The 16,373-nt window shown below is 28.2% G+C and overlaps 1 protein-coding gene across 1 annotated transcript in view; it reads right to left on the reverse strand.

Moving 5' to 3' along the window:
- The window catches only part of LOC108752026 (allantoinase), a 14,930-nt gene extending 3,424 nt beyond the window's left edge, over nucleotides 1-11,506 (reverse strand). The window contains exons 1-3 of the mRNA XM_018492609.1: nucleotides 11,294-11,506; nucleotides 11,064-11,233; nucleotides 10,844-10,958 (exon numbers count right to left, since the gene is read on the reverse strand). Of these exons, the coding sequence (XP_018348111.1) occupies nucleotides 10,844-10,958; nucleotides 11,064-11,233; nucleotides 11,294-11,476 (468 nt within the window). The 5' untranslated portion in view covers nucleotides 11,477-11,506. The remainder of the gene's footprint in view (nucleotides 1-10,843; nucleotides 10,959-11,063; nucleotides 11,234-11,293) is intronic.
- Between the last annotated feature and the right edge of the window lie 4,867 nt (nucleotides 11,507-16,373).

The following is a 16,373-nucleotide window of genomic DNA, read 5'->3' on the forward strand; positions in this document are numbered from 1 at the left end:
AATTATATATAATTTTATATAATTATACAATGTCTTAATTCTACAACTCAAACTACTATAGCAACAAAGTTTTCGAAAAAAAGATATTAAAAAATTTTTATTTTAAGTCATTTTTTAGATAATAAAAGTTTAAATATAGTCAGTTATAGACTATGTTTAGATGGCTATCTATCCATGAGTTGCGCGTTTGATAGTAAGCGCCGGTGTAAGCGCACTTCATAGTGCTGATATGTTTACTGGAACAAAACAAGACATCCTATACACGCACGTACGCACGCACGCACGCATGCACGCATGCACGCACACACAGGGTGTATCAATATTTTTTGCCAAGTGCTTTTATGTAGATAGAGCGGATTAAACTTAGTTAAAAAGTCCTTCGTTTTGCAATTTTCGCAATGATTAACGAGATATTAATTACTAAAAATTGCCGAATATTGGTCTTCAACAATTTTTTACTTAAATACCATCAATTTTACAGAAAAACAGCAAGAGACAAAAATTGTTTATTTTCTTTTTATAGAGCTTCAAGAATTTTTTTCAGAATTTTTAATTAACTTTTTAGTACTGCATTTTCTTATTAGTAACTTTTTACCAACATGAGAAAATACGACATTAGAAAATTTTGAAAAAATTCTGAAAAAATTCTCAGAGCTCTATAAGAAGAAAATAAACAATTTTTGTTTCTTGCTGTTTTTCTGTAAAGTTGATAGTATTTAAATAAAAAATTATTGAAGATCAATATTCAGCAATTCTTAGTAATTAATATTTGATTAACCTTTGCGAAAATTGCAAAATGGTAGAGGACTTTTTGATTCAATCTGTTTTATCTACACAAAAGTGTTTTGCAAAAAATTGCAGGACACCCTGTACATAGGATGTTTAAAAACTCCAGATAATGATAAGATCTATAAATAGATCTTTTTATACTTTAAAACTTTTATTTGAAATATTTTTTTCAAAGACGTCATCCTCCCGAGTAAATACGGAATCCCGATCTTTTTTAAACACTCTGTATATATTACATAATATTAATAACTTAAAATAATTAATTTTATGCTTAGATATTAAATTTATATAATCAGTTCGAAAATATACGAAGGACTTTTGAAAATTTTTATTACATTGCTTGTTCTATCTTATATATCGTTAAGCTTTCAAATGAATTTCTAAATGACAAGGTATGTATGCAAAAAACATTACTGACATCTTTACTAATAACGCTTTTTAATCAGTTTAATGAAATTATTTTATTATGTTCAGGTACGATACTTATATAAAGCTATGGAAAATCACTGGAATATATTTACGAGTGAATTTGAAATGCGTATTCTTAAGAATTATTCTATTCTATCACGAAAATTTGCATTAATTTATGCAAGTGAGTGTCTACATATAAAATATGTAAATAAATTAATACTATATGTTAAAAAGTATAGATCTAATAAGTAACTCCATAAAAGACTTCTTTTACCAGAATCAACATTATAAAATTTTTACAAAGAAAATATCAATTTTAATCTTTTTAATACATTTACATATTTATAAATTTTAAGTAATACATAGTACGGGTTTAAATGTTAATAACTACATATATGTAACCATATATGTATATATATAAGTTATACATATACTCTATATATTCTTGAGACTTCCACGGATGCTTTAATAAAGATTATGTTTCGCGTTTCGCGAGTTTTCTCCGTGTCCAGATCCAAATTGAACGGAAATAAGAGACAAATTAGTTTTTGAAATGCAGAGTGGTATATGAAATGTCATTTGCTTTAAAAATAACATAGATATTTATTGTTAATAAAACTAATATTGAACTGATATAGAATTAATTATCGAAGCCTGGAAAATGATCTCTGACGAATAACCGGAGTTAAGTTTAGGATAAAGTTAATGAACAAAGGCTTGTGATCTTCGAATATTCCAATCTAATCCTTCCTCCTCTCTTAATAAATATAATTCTTTTTACACTTTTAAACACTACTTTTAAAGACTACGTCTTTGTCTACATTTAAAAATACATTGATGAAATACTATTAATTAGGGGTGTGCGGGTACTCGAGATTTCGGGTTTGGGTCGGGTCGGGAATTTTTTTCGGGAACGGTCTCAAATGTTTTTGGGTAGCCGAATTTAAAATCGGATCGAGCAGTGATCATAAAAAAGCATCACATTTATGTCGTTAAAAAGTTTCTAGATCTATGATCATTGCTCGATTTTAAATTCGGATATCCAAAATTTACGGGTACCCGAACATTACAAACATTCAGATTCTGATACGATCCCGAAAAAAATTCCTGACCCGAACCCAAGCTCGGGTATCCGCACACTCCTACCATTAATAGAATCTTATTGATGACAAATATCATGTTAATCATGTCATTATAATCACAGTTATGTTATCCAGAAAAAACATTTAATACGATAGTCATTTTGCTTCACAACCTCTTAGAAACAAGCCCTTTGTATTTAACTACTTTTTAATACAAATATTCAGATAATACATAGTTTAACTGCAGGATATAGATAGAAATGTATTCGAGTTTCCGTTACACTCTTTTGTTTTTACAAAAATTATTTTATGTAACTTTCGCTTTATGTTTAATATTTTAATTCAATTATTTATTATTTTACAAACTGATATGTCCGTCTTTGTCCAACTCTGATTCTTAATGTCACATCTAACAAAATTTGTTCATATTAGTTAAAAAACTGATATTTTACAAGTATAATTTAGTAATTAAGTGATATGACATTTCATTATCATATTATGCTTTAATAAATATATATTTATTTATAATTTTGTGCATAAATATTGTATATTGCGTATTATAATTTATAAATATATAAAACATATAAAACATAAATGTTTTACAAAAATGTTTTTTTATGAAAATGCAGTTACAATGTACATTATAACAATAATATATCTAATGGCGCCAATTAAACCGATATTACTTGATGTTATATTACCTCTTAACGAGTCACGACCACGATTTTTGGTGTTGTCTATAGAATATAAAATAGATAAAGACAAATATTTCGTACCGCTGTTTTGCTATAACATAATTATAGTTGTAACGAGTATAACTATTTTAATTGGTGTCGAGGCTATGTATGTTACTCGTATTATTCATGCTTGTAGTTTATTTTCGATCATTAGGTACGTACATAAATAATTTTCCTTTTAAGTCCATTTGAAGACAGAGAATTTTACTGAAATTAATTTTATTTAAAAATTTTTATTTCACAGTCAACAATTTGAAAAAATAATATCACAAATGAATATCAATATGAAAGCTAGCAAAGGCGGATGCTATATGAATGGCATGAACGCATTGTTCAAATCAGCAAGCGAGCAATTGATATACGATGAATACATTATATGTTTAAAGAAATATCAACTTGCTTTAAAGTAAAGAATTAAAAAAAAATAGTTTTGTTATAGTTTGTGTAATAAATATTGTAGTATATACGTATATATGAAATTTTGTAAATATTAATATTATTTTACAGGTTTGCTGGTGTACTGAATTCAGTGTACCAAACAGTAGCATTAACATCGTTACTTTCATATGGTGCAATTATAAGTCTCGTTCCAGTTCTAGTAAACTTATTACTGTTATTATTTATTATATAAACTGTTTACTTTTTGTAAAGAAGAAAAATTAATACCTATTAATAAATATTAAAAGTTAAATAAAATATAATATAATATACTATATTTTATATATATTATAGATGATATACGAGTTGGATGAACTCGAGCAGATACCTAAATATATTACAATAATTATAGGCTCAATACTGCAACTGATAATCCTATGTTATCCCGGTCAAAAATTATTGGATGAAAGTCAAAATGTGTTCTATCAAATGTAAGAATTTTTCTTTTTTGCTTAATTTGATATTTATCATTAATGCTAATAGCAATTCCAGATACAAAATGATTGTCATATATTTTTATACATATTCTGGAAAATATAATTTTTCGGTTTAAAATGTACTTAATATTATATTTATACGCGCGTCTATTATATTTAAAAATTAATACAACGTTTGTTTTGTCTTATATATTGCAGGATTTTAAAATTCTGTTTTTTCATTTTTGTGCATAAACTACTCATATATAAATATAATACATATACACGGTGTCTCAAAAATAGGATAGGAGCCGCATTGGGGGCATAGAATGGGCCAAGAGGAACAAAAAAGTTTTATATCATTTTGAGATATTCGCTGTAGTTTTCGAATTAAAAAAGGAGTCTCAGCCAACGTGCGGTGAAGAATTCGTAGCACGGCCTATCGCGCCTCACTCGATAGTGGCGGCGACGGCGTTCTTTGTTCTCCTTGATCCATTCTACATCATTAGAACATGTACATATATTTACTCAGCCGGAAATGATTAGTCAAATCAATATCAATAATTTCTATGTTAAATACTGATTGATATTTTTGTTATTTTTTACTTCATTATACAATTGTTACTTGTTAATTCAACAATTACAAATATTTTTATAAAACAATATTAAATGAAAATTGAGAAATATTTAACACAAATAAGCAAAGAAGGTTACATTCGGTCAAGGCGAATCTTGGTATCTAGTAAATACTTTGGTGTAAATTTTGTAATTTTTAGTTTAGCAAACTGTGTGCTAATTATTTGTCAATTTTAATACACAGTCTTAAATTAAAATCCAGTAGAAGAGCTGGATCGTATAATATCATAAAATAAATGACAAGCAATTATGCGATTAATATCACCACATAAGATAAATGTACTAGTTAGTAAACATGAACCATTGTTGAACAAAGTGATAAAACATTTCAAATATTAAGTTTCTAATAATATGTACTTCTGAAGTATATTCTAAATGAATATGTTATTAAATTTTTGCAAACAATAAATTTATTTTGAGTTTTACATATCATTAAAAGCTTAATATTTAAAATTTTGTACCAATTTGTCCAACGAATTGGGTCATCCACTGTTCATTAGTAATATACTAACTAGTATATTTATCTTATGTTTTGATAATCAAATTGCTAAGTCGCCTGTACGGAATAAGGAAAATCCAGATTCAAATTCTAGCTGAAGTAATATTTTTCGAAATACATTCTTTACAGCATTTTATGCTCATTAGTATTAGTGATATTAAATTGCTTGTCAATTTACTTATTTGTAATATTACATAATCCAGTTTCAATCCTAAATTGAATTTAGGACCATGTTTAAAGACTGACAATTGGCGAACAATTTGCTTGAACTAAAAATTGCAAAATTAACATAGAAATATTAGCACCAAGACTTATCTTCGCCGAATATGACCTTCTCCACTTATTTTTATAAAACTTCTATCGTCTTTCGGACAAAGTATATATATATATATATATATTGTATATATACTTTATATATATAATCAAAATTGACACAAAGTTCAAAAGCACAGTATATATGCATATATATTCAGTATAGAATTGGCTAAAACATAATAAAAAGAGTGACTTAAAAAATCACCCGTTTTTTTGGCCCTCGATTTTGGAACTGAACTGTATGCCAAATTTTACCTTATACTGAAAGATTAATTACAGAGAAGTTTAATTTTAGTTAAAATTGAGGTGACAATTATTATCAGAGCTAGGAATGAAAAGAAAATGGATTTTTGCATAGACGTAATACGTGACCTCCCCCCCTACCCTCCAGCTATGATAACAATTGTCGCTTCAACCTGAAACTTCTTTGTAATTAATATCTCATTATAGAGTATCATTTAGTGCACAGTTCAGTCCAAAAATTGAGGGCCTAAAAAATGGACGAAAAAAATCCATTTTTTGGAGTCACTCTTTTACACAAATATTCACATTCCGATAAAATTGAAAAGAACAAAAACATTTAACAATACGTATTCGACATCGTATCGATGTTGATTTGATTAATCATTTCTCTAGCTGCGTATACAATTATATATAGTTTATGTAAATACAATACATTTTTTCTTGAAAAATTAATTTGTAATTGATAAACGTATATGCGTGTATCTTCTTACATATCTTCTATATGAGAAAGACATAAAAAAATATTTAGGATATATAAAAGTTCAGATTTTTAAATCAGATGTTTATAATAATCTGTATAAAAACAAATTATTAAATTAATATTTACAGATACGCTGTAGAATGGTATACATTTTCACCGAGATTAAAATCGTTGATAATTATAACTCTTCACAGAAGTTTAGTACCTTGCAGTTTAAGAGCTGGTAATTTATGTTCAATGTCAATTGGGACTTTTGCTACAGTAAGTACAACAATGTAAAATTTTTACTTGTGATGTACAAAATCAACTCGTATATATATTTGTATCTTATTTAAGGTATTACGAACAGGCATATCCTATTTTACAACATTTTTATCATTAAAAGATTAATCACATTCCGTACATTTTATGGTTTTTTTAGTTTTGCTAAAATCTTTGAGCAATAGAGTTAATTAGAGACTATTTAAATTCCGCTTAATAAAAAGCACATTAAAAAATTCACACATTTGTAATTTTAACGATCAATTTAAGCTATAAATTATTAACGTAAAAAAAGACATCAATCAATAAAATGATAACACAGAAGGCAGAATGTAGTTCTCATGGTTTACTTGCGTCTTTACTATGTCACGCGATATCATTATTTCAGTGTATGATATGTTGCAAAGAATATGCGACAAATACTACTTGGAATATGAGAGAGAAAAAAATGTCAATTGATACTAGTATGATGTTATGATGGAAACAGCTCTACTTCGTATTGACGATTCCTAACATTCTGTAATTTCTCACAGCTTGGACTTAACAAACAATCGATAACACATATAGCACGCGTCATTTGTATCATAACTGCTAAATAAGAAACAAAAATATTATATTGGTGCGTATTCTATAAGAATACAATGTTAATAAATATTTCTGTTCACGTTTATTATAAATCTTTGGCAGAAAGAGAAATGATAAATTCGTTAGCGAAATTTCGCCTTATATTTGAAATAATTATGATTCATTCAAAATAATGAGAGTTCAATATTTAGACAATCATATGACTATTTTGCCACATGTTTTTCGATTTATATAAATTGACATTACATGTAGATTTTAATGTTCAAGACGATGCTCAAATGGTTTTTGAAGATTGCTATTATATCAATTTGTCATAACATCCGCATTTATAGTAAGGCTGATATTTGGAGTCTCGAGTCCCGATATATATAGGCTAACTTCGATATATACTCCACACCTTAATGAAACTTAATTTATGAAGCATTATTTACTATATTTAATATATTTAAAGTAAATAAACTATACCAATCACAACTATTTACTGTTTATCAATCAATACTGTTTATCAATATGAAAAAAATATTAGGAATCCAAAACGTTTATTTTTTATATTAAAAAAAAAAAAGTTTTTGAAATACTTGCATTTTTGCTGTACATTCTATAGAAATGGGATACACGATTACTCTTAAGTGGGATGTACGGCTCAACGTTTACGAATGATACTTAGAGAGAAGTAAGACATAAAATAACACAACTTATATTTAATACTTACTTAGAATATATTAAACTGAATTAGAAGATAGTATTCTAAAAAAATTCTATCTATCTCGCGAAAGATTATATTTTACACAAATAAATACGCAATATTTTACACGAGTGAATATGCAATTAGTGTAATAGTTACACAATTAATAGAATGGCAAAAACATAGCGATAATTACGAAATATGATATGTTTAAGAATATTAATGCAAAAACATATTTTTCGCAAAATTACACAGCCATAATATATACTTTTTAGTTCGATGTTTATAATAATCCCTTTGACAATGGCGTTGGTAGATATCGCTTCTTAACGAATCGCTTCCACGAATCTTAGTAAGCGATATTGAATTTAGAGTAATTATAAATACTTTATGATGAGTTTTTATTACTCTACTACTATAACTTTAATAGAACATAATGATATAAGCATAATGATAGATATCAATACAATGCATCTTACATATGCTCATGTAGTTTATTTTCAATTTTCGGGTAAGTACATATATTATGCAGACAACGCATGCGATAGATACTTGGATCGTTTTCAAAAATACTTTAAGAATAAACGTTTATGAGATTATATATAATTATATATAACTATAAATAGTAATAATTATAAAATATGATCCGTGTAAGATTATTAATGCATAAAGCATGTTTTTCGCGAAATTGCATAGTCATGACGTACTTTAAGTTCAATGTTTATATGCAGTAATCTCTTTGAGTAACGTTGATACATATTGTATCGCTTTTTAACGAGTCGCGTTCACGAATTTTAGCGATGTTGAATTTAAAACAGATACAAACGAGTATTTTGTGTCGATTTTTTATTACACTACTGCTATAATTATGATGAGTAATCGTATATAATACTGATATAATACATTTCACATGCACTCATGTACGTATTCTTGTTGGATAAGTATATATCGCAAACAACGCATACGATATACATTTTGATAAAATGATTTTTGGATCATTTTATGAAATATTTCATAAGAATCAAAGAAAAATATTTCGTAAGTATTTAGTAGTAGTGAGTAAAATGTTGATACAACGTAAGTAAAAATGCGAATGTGATTTGAACAAAAAGGATTGAATTCTGTCGATAGAACAATATATCAGTAATATATTATGTGTTAATTTAAGAAAATATTAGCTGTTAAACACTTTATTTTAGTAAGCCGAATTTTTCAAAGCCATTTTTCTCAAGGTTTATACAGATCGGTAAGTTTTGATAAAGCATTCGTGTGTAGGTAGAGCGGACTAAACTGAGTTGAAAAGTCCTCTAGAGAGTATTTTGCAATTTTTACAATATGAACGAGATATGCATAATGAATGAAATATTAATTTCTAAAGATAGGCGGGTAAAATCGATACATAAGGTAACTTTAAGATTTTTTTAGAGTTATTTTATTTAAAGGTATCTTAAAGTTGTTTTATGCGTCGTTTTAGACATTCTGCTCACTAGATAATTAAAAAAAAATTGCGAAAATTGCAGAATGTGTGATAGAGGACTTAATTTAGTTCGCTCTATCTACACACAAGCGCTTTGTCAAAACTTACCGAACACCTCGTATATGTAGCATATAATATAATGCAATAAATTACTATCAGATGACTTAATTCGCTCATTGAGATTTTTAGGTTTGTCGACGCATCATACGATGTACTCTCTCTTCTTACAGTATCATTGATTGATACAACTTAATTGAAAATTAACAGTAATATAATTGTTAATTGAGGTTTGCTGGGATGTCGTTTTAATAAATTTCTGATAAAAACGTTATTGAATTGTGTAAAGTATAATATTATATATAAAAAATATTCCAATAAAAAATTGTATTATATTACTATGCCAATTTTTTGAAAATATTTTTGATGTATTACAGATCGTTTATGCGTTAGATCAACTTGACAAAATCAGATTTATGTTTACAATTATGGGAATACTGCAATTGATGACCCTGTGTTTATTCTCTATAAGAAATTAATACACAAAAAACCCAGAATGCATTTCAAGCGTGTAATAATTATTCTATATTCTTGAATATATTTATATACTACCTGTACATTTACAAATGCGCACTTCAATATACAGGGTGTCTGGCGAAACTCTAGCAATAATTCACAGGAAGGTAGATGAGATTGAACTGAGTCTAAAAGTCCTTTACCATTTTGCAATTTTCGCAATAGGCACCCGGTATAATTTTATTATTTCAGATAATGAATTAGTACTAATTTCAATAAATTAAGCTTTAATTGTGCATGTGTTCATATTCTTCTGTCCACAAATAAGAAAAAATTTTAAAGTAAAATTCGTCAAAATCTTAACGTCTATTTTGGAATTTTCTTTCACACACAGATACTTTGAGGAATACTTATTCCCATTGAAATATTAAAATCATTGGTACTTGTAATATAACTATTTACAGAAGTATTATGCCACGTAGTTACAGATAATTTATTTCTATATAAGGTGTCTTGAGAGCGCAATGTGAATACACAATAAGTAACGAAAAAGTCTTATCAGTCTGGAAATGGACGCTAATGCTTAAATATTTCAGTAAATTTATACACATATGTCCAATTCTATTGTGCATTGTAATCATTTTCAGTCTTTAAACGGAATTTTAAACCAAACTGGGATAGTAATATCACGAATTAAATTACCAAGCAATTTAATAATACTGATGCTAACAACAAGCATCCTAAAAAGCTGTAAATATTATAATTTAATGCTAACAAACATCTTAAAAAGGCTGTAAATAATTTATTGCAAAACATATCTCAATCACGATTTGATTTAAACCTCTCTACATTCCGGATGTCTTAACCATTTCGACTAGTGTTGTGAAATTGTGGTGATATTTTGTCACAATAACTAGTATAAATTAAGATTGTTTAAAGATTAAAAATAGTTGGGGCGCGCAGTTGCACAATTGTATATGTAGCTCAGACCGATAAGGCCTTTTCGTTACTTATTATAAATTATTTCCGTTATCATGATTGATTTATGCCGCGATAAATAAGTATGAAATTTCGTTAATTTATATGCGGTTTACGGAAAATGATTTATACGTTTTTGTATTCGATTTAAAGTTGTCTTATTTTACAACGTTTCTGCGGTTTAAAGATTAATTTATTCGAATTTTAAGTCGAAGAGACAACTTTAGATAATTTTATACATATTCATATGTATTTCGCATGCATAAATATATTTATCTAGAAATTTACAAGATATACCTGATTTCCTGGTATCACACCGCCCCAAAATGCAACGTCTACAAATGTTTTCGCATATGCTTCCCTTGCTTTAACTTTGAGATTATCCAAAGTGGTAGTAGGCGGGATAGAATTTCTATATCATGAGAAAGATTGGTATATGAGATAGATATGGTGTATGTGTTTAAAAATAATTTGAAATCATTCAAGACAATCGTTATAAGAAAATATAAATTGTTACAAGGGCATATCCGCGATTGTAGTAACACCGCCAGCCGCGGCTGCTTGTGTAGCTGTGTGAAATCCTTCCCATTCGGTTCTTCCGGGCTCATTCACGTGCACGTGAGAGTCTACTATTCCAGGCATTAGCACTAATGAGCCGTAATCATTAAACACAATGCCGGGATATTTCTGAAATGCACGTCGATTCACATTTCGTCCCCTGTCCCAAATAATTTATACGGAACTTACCTGTGATAAATATCGTACAACATCTTCACCAGTGTCGTACAATATTTCCTGTATTTTTTCATCTATTACAACCAATGTAGCCGGTTGAATACTATTTATGAAGACTGTTCTTTGAGATACAAAAGCACAAATTCGGGAATCTTCTTGAAATTGCATGTTTGAACGTGCACTGTCAAGTACCATTGAGTAGTAACTGTGAGTGCAATGCGTAATTCGTACCTATAAATACGTACTTGTAGCAGTGCCGCCGCTGACGTACAAGGCACCTTTGTGCAAAGGGAATTTTACTATCTCGTCAACATTTTTATTTATTTTTTAAAGAAGCGATATTTTTTTAAACAATTGTTTAAATATCTTTAGAGAAAACGCAATTTTTTGATTTTTTTAGGATATTTATTATATTTTATTATTACTTTTTTTCTCTATTAGGACGGAAATGTGAAAAATGAAAATTGTTATCCTTGCATTGAAGTTAATAGAGCAATTTTTCATTTTTAACTTTTTCCGCTTTAGGAAAATTATTACATAATCGATATCCTGATGCTATAATAGCTTGATATGGTTTTAATATATATAAATTCATACATACTAAATTCATTTTAATAATAGCATTGGGTAACAAACAACTATCCGATTCGACCAATGGCTTCACACTTTGTGATACAGTTTCTTCAAATTGACAGTGCACATTAAAAAAAAAATTAAATCTCATAGAAGCAAGCACACGTAATTGATATTCGGAATGAAAAATTGATTTTTTAAAAAGTTACTTTGGCGGCCCTCTTATTAATGCACCTTTGTACAGTGCACAATTTGTACACCTTGAGCCGGCTCTGGTTCGTAATTTAGAATAGAATACCTTATCAAGTGGCAGAGTACATAGATAAGCATAAAATATAATGCCTTATTATGCGGCAGAATACATAGAGATGTGTATAAAACTATAATGTCATTGATGTGATATTGTATTATAAGCATGTAATAAACATAATATAGTATTATAAATAAATATTAATATTTATTTCTATAAAATATTAATAAATAAATAATTTAAAAATAACATCGTCGTTTCTTCTGCTGCACGAGTATTTGAGTTACTGAATATGTATTTACTAATACTCAGCCTGCACTAAAAAATATTGAGGAATAAAAAAAAATTTGAATGATTGCTTTTCATTAATATTATTCTTATATTCTCGATTATTTGTCGTGTTACGCGACATCAGCGTGCATGCGCCACTCTGAAGAGGTGCACGAAATTATAGTCTACAAATAGCTTCTAGTTTTCGAGACACTAATAATGTGATCTGCGCTGTGACGATGAAATGACATCCTGTAATTTTATAATTCTATAATTTTTCCAACTCATGCTGAAATCGATCGATATGCTGTGGCTTTATACTCCCTTTGCGCTCCCTCATTTTTGTTACAGCTCTCAGACAAGTAGAAACGTATCATGCTAGTAAATATACTTCGAGAGTATAATATCAATAGAATATTTTTGTCGTGCTTGGGTCTTTGGCCATTCCAATGTAAGCTCGCGAGACGTTTGTTACCAATGTTCTGTTTTATACTTGAAATAAGTTACTTACCATTTGAGGTAATACGGTCATTGTATTTTATTTTCTCAATACGTTCAATTAATTAAAATGTCTCTCTCATGTCAAAACAATATCACTTTTTTTAATATATCTGACAAATTGTAAAATTAATTTATCTGTAGATATTAACATTGTACATTCATAGATACAATGGACAAATAATTTTTGAAAGTCTATATCAAATAGTTGTAACAATAGCTTTTCTCATAAAGTTTTTAAATCAGATTTGGAACCGCGACAAGGTAAGTAATCAAGACCGTTTGAATTATATTATAGACGTTATAGATATTTATAACACAGATATTTTTACTTTTTTCTAATTAATATTTAAATAATATTTTCTGTACACGTACGAGGTATCCAAAAGTTCCAAAATTTGTCTATAAATAAAAGTACACTTTATATATTCTTATGCACCATCACTTTCAAACTAGTTCCTTTAGAGCGTACACGTCGATTTCAGTACGAATGGAATACATCATGAAAATATTTTTTAACGAGTAAGTTTAAAACTGCTTTGATTTGAATCTTTTCTACAGTGGTAAAATATCTGTCTTTAATTTAATTTTTATCTTAAGGAAAAGAAAGAAATCACGAGGGGTGGCCGTATAGAGAAGATTTAAGGTAGTAAACTGTAAGGTAGTGTAAATTTCACAGGGAAAACTCATTCATTAAAAAAGGATTTTTAAAATTTTATTCGTGACATAAATATTGGGATCAGTGTTTTAAGAGTATATTCTTAAGAGGATTTCTTAAGAGAATGATGATAGTCCATAAAATCCAAGTATATTTTTATTTATAAACAAATTTTATATAGGGGAAACCGGGGCATTATTGGTCACGGGGTTATCATGGGTCATTGATTGTTAAACATAATCTAGAATGTTTAAATTAATACTACTAGTACAATACGATTGTTACTTCGTTGCCCATATTTTTTATTTAGGTAGCAGTGATTAAATTCCATTTCATCGAAAAGCATCGATTATTAATGATTTTCGTACTGCAATAGTAACTTTTTAATCACGTAAAAATGTCTTAATATTGTTTTTGTAGTAGAAGATACATATATGAAGATAAGGTGCAAGTTTCTACGCATCTTTTCTCAACTTACTATGTTACAAGTAATAATCTAACATTTATTTTTTATAGTTTTCTATTAAATGTATAATTAAATGTATAATTGGGGTACCATGGGTCATACATTAAGTATTCGTGATGAAATAGGACAATACAGAAAATATATGTACTAAAAGGACAGCTTATACTTCTAAACAATTTATTTTATTTTATCGTAATAAATTTTGTATCTTATATTGAGAGAGAGATGGTTGCTTTTCTCGTTTGTTTTCTTATAACTTTCTATTTTAAATAATAATTATTATTTAATAATTATTAGTTATAATTATATTTTATTGTATTAGTGACTATGCTAAGAATGTGTAAGTTAATTGAAAATACTTTTCAAATTTCATCACCGTTATTTCTTGCCTACTATTTTGTGTGACTTATGGTACTCCGGGTATGGGGCATCATGGATATCATTTCTTAAATAATGTGTTTTTATTTTTTTCTTAAAAACTAATAAATATTTACTAAATATACTTATTAAATTTTAAAATATGCATTATGCTTTAATTATTAAAAAAAAAATGATACAAAAATTTGTATATTTAGATGCACTTTTAAGAGTTTGAATTTTTGTGACTCATGGTGTTCCGGTCTCCCCTATCACCTGGATCTTCGAAATGGATAATTATAATATATCATCTGGCTCTTTAAAATGTTTTTTACAAATAGTTTTGTCGTTTATATGAAATCATGGAAAATCATTGGAATATATTTACAAACGATTTGGAAGTTCGAATTTTAAAAAGTTACTCTCATATATCGCAGAAATTTACAATATCTTATTCGAGTAAGTAGATTATATTGGAGGAAAAACAGAATAATAACAAACGCCGATTTTAGTGCAGAAGAATATTATTAAAAGGACAATGCATATTTCACAAATTTGCAGTATTAATGTACACCATGATGTCGATGTTTATAACGATACCGTCATTAGGACCGATGCTTCTCGATGTCGTACTACCTCTTAATAAATCGCGCCTGCGAAATATCGCAATATATAGCGAATACGGAATAGATCAAGATAAATATTTTGTACCGATTTTTTTGTACACTTCTATTATGATCACGATGGGTATAACCATTATGGTAGCTGTTGATACCATGCATATAACATGTACCTCACACGCATGCAGCTTATTTCAACTTATTGGGTAAGTGTGGAAGAATAAAACGTTCACGACACATTTTCATAAAATATCGTGGTATTACAGTCAACAGGTTGAAAATGTAATATCAAATGTACCTACCGGCGATGAAGTCAACCAAATCAGACATTGTACAATTACAGAATATAAAATGTTCAGCGAGGAAATGATATATCGGGAATATATCATCTGTTTAAAGAAACATCAACTTGCTTTAGAGTAAAGGACTTTTCTTTGTGTGATTTTTTCGATAGCATTTTTTTTACGCCAAATACTTATATTAAATAGCACTTAATAAAAGCATAAATCCAATTAAATAAGAGAAATCCTAGTTTTGATCAAAGCTTTTTAGTGCTTTAATTAGAGATGTTTCAATACGCAATAAATTGAAATATCAAAACATGGCCATTTGATTTTCAATATTTTACATCAAAACTTTGAGTCCTAGATATTATTATAATAAAATTAAATAGAAACGTGCGCATCCACATTTGCAAAAGTAGATTTTTGAAGATGAGAGGTTGATAATCTGAACTATGATGTTTTCGACCGCTCTGAGTGACAATATATAGAGTGCTTTCCATTTAGTAACACAAGTGTGTATCTTTGTTGTTCATTGAATATTAAGAAAGATAGAATATAGATGCTCGTGTCGACTTGTGCCACCAAATGGAAAGCATCTGTAGTAATGTAGGTTTGCTCGTGTCACATGTTTCAACATGCTTCATGTTCCTACCATAACTCCTACTCCAATGAGCGAATTGGAATGAGTAGGAGCTATGCTAGGAGCATATTGAAGCATATTGGAGCATGTAATACAACAAATTCAGTATTACATATATGCGCATCAAAAGTGCTCGGTGTAAACTAGAGCTATATTGGTAGACAGAAATAATTGTGACACTTTTTTGTGTGAATTTAAGAACGCGCATTTAAGTTTTAAAATTGACGGCATAATACGTCTAAAAGATATGTAAAAATCCTGGGAGTCTAGAGGAGGAGACAAGAATGGCATTTGCCCTTTCCTGGGTGACAATTTCTAATACAATTTCTCTTTCTCGATTTCTATTTATTTTGTCGCGATGAGAAAGCTTTTAATGCCTAAAGATGTATACATTTGTAATTATATATGTTATATATATATATATATATATATATATATATATATAAAACAATAAACAATATTATATATATTATAAT

Source organism: Trachymyrmex septentrionalis, unplaced genomic scaffold, assembly GCF_001594115.1.
Source record: "Trachymyrmex septentrionalis isolate Tsep2-gDNA-1 unplaced genomic scaffold, Tsep1.0 scaffold53, whole genome shotgun sequence".
NCBI classification, from domain to species: domain Eukaryota; kingdom Metazoa; phylum Arthropoda; class Insecta; order Hymenoptera; family Formicidae; genus Trachymyrmex; species Trachymyrmex septentrionalis.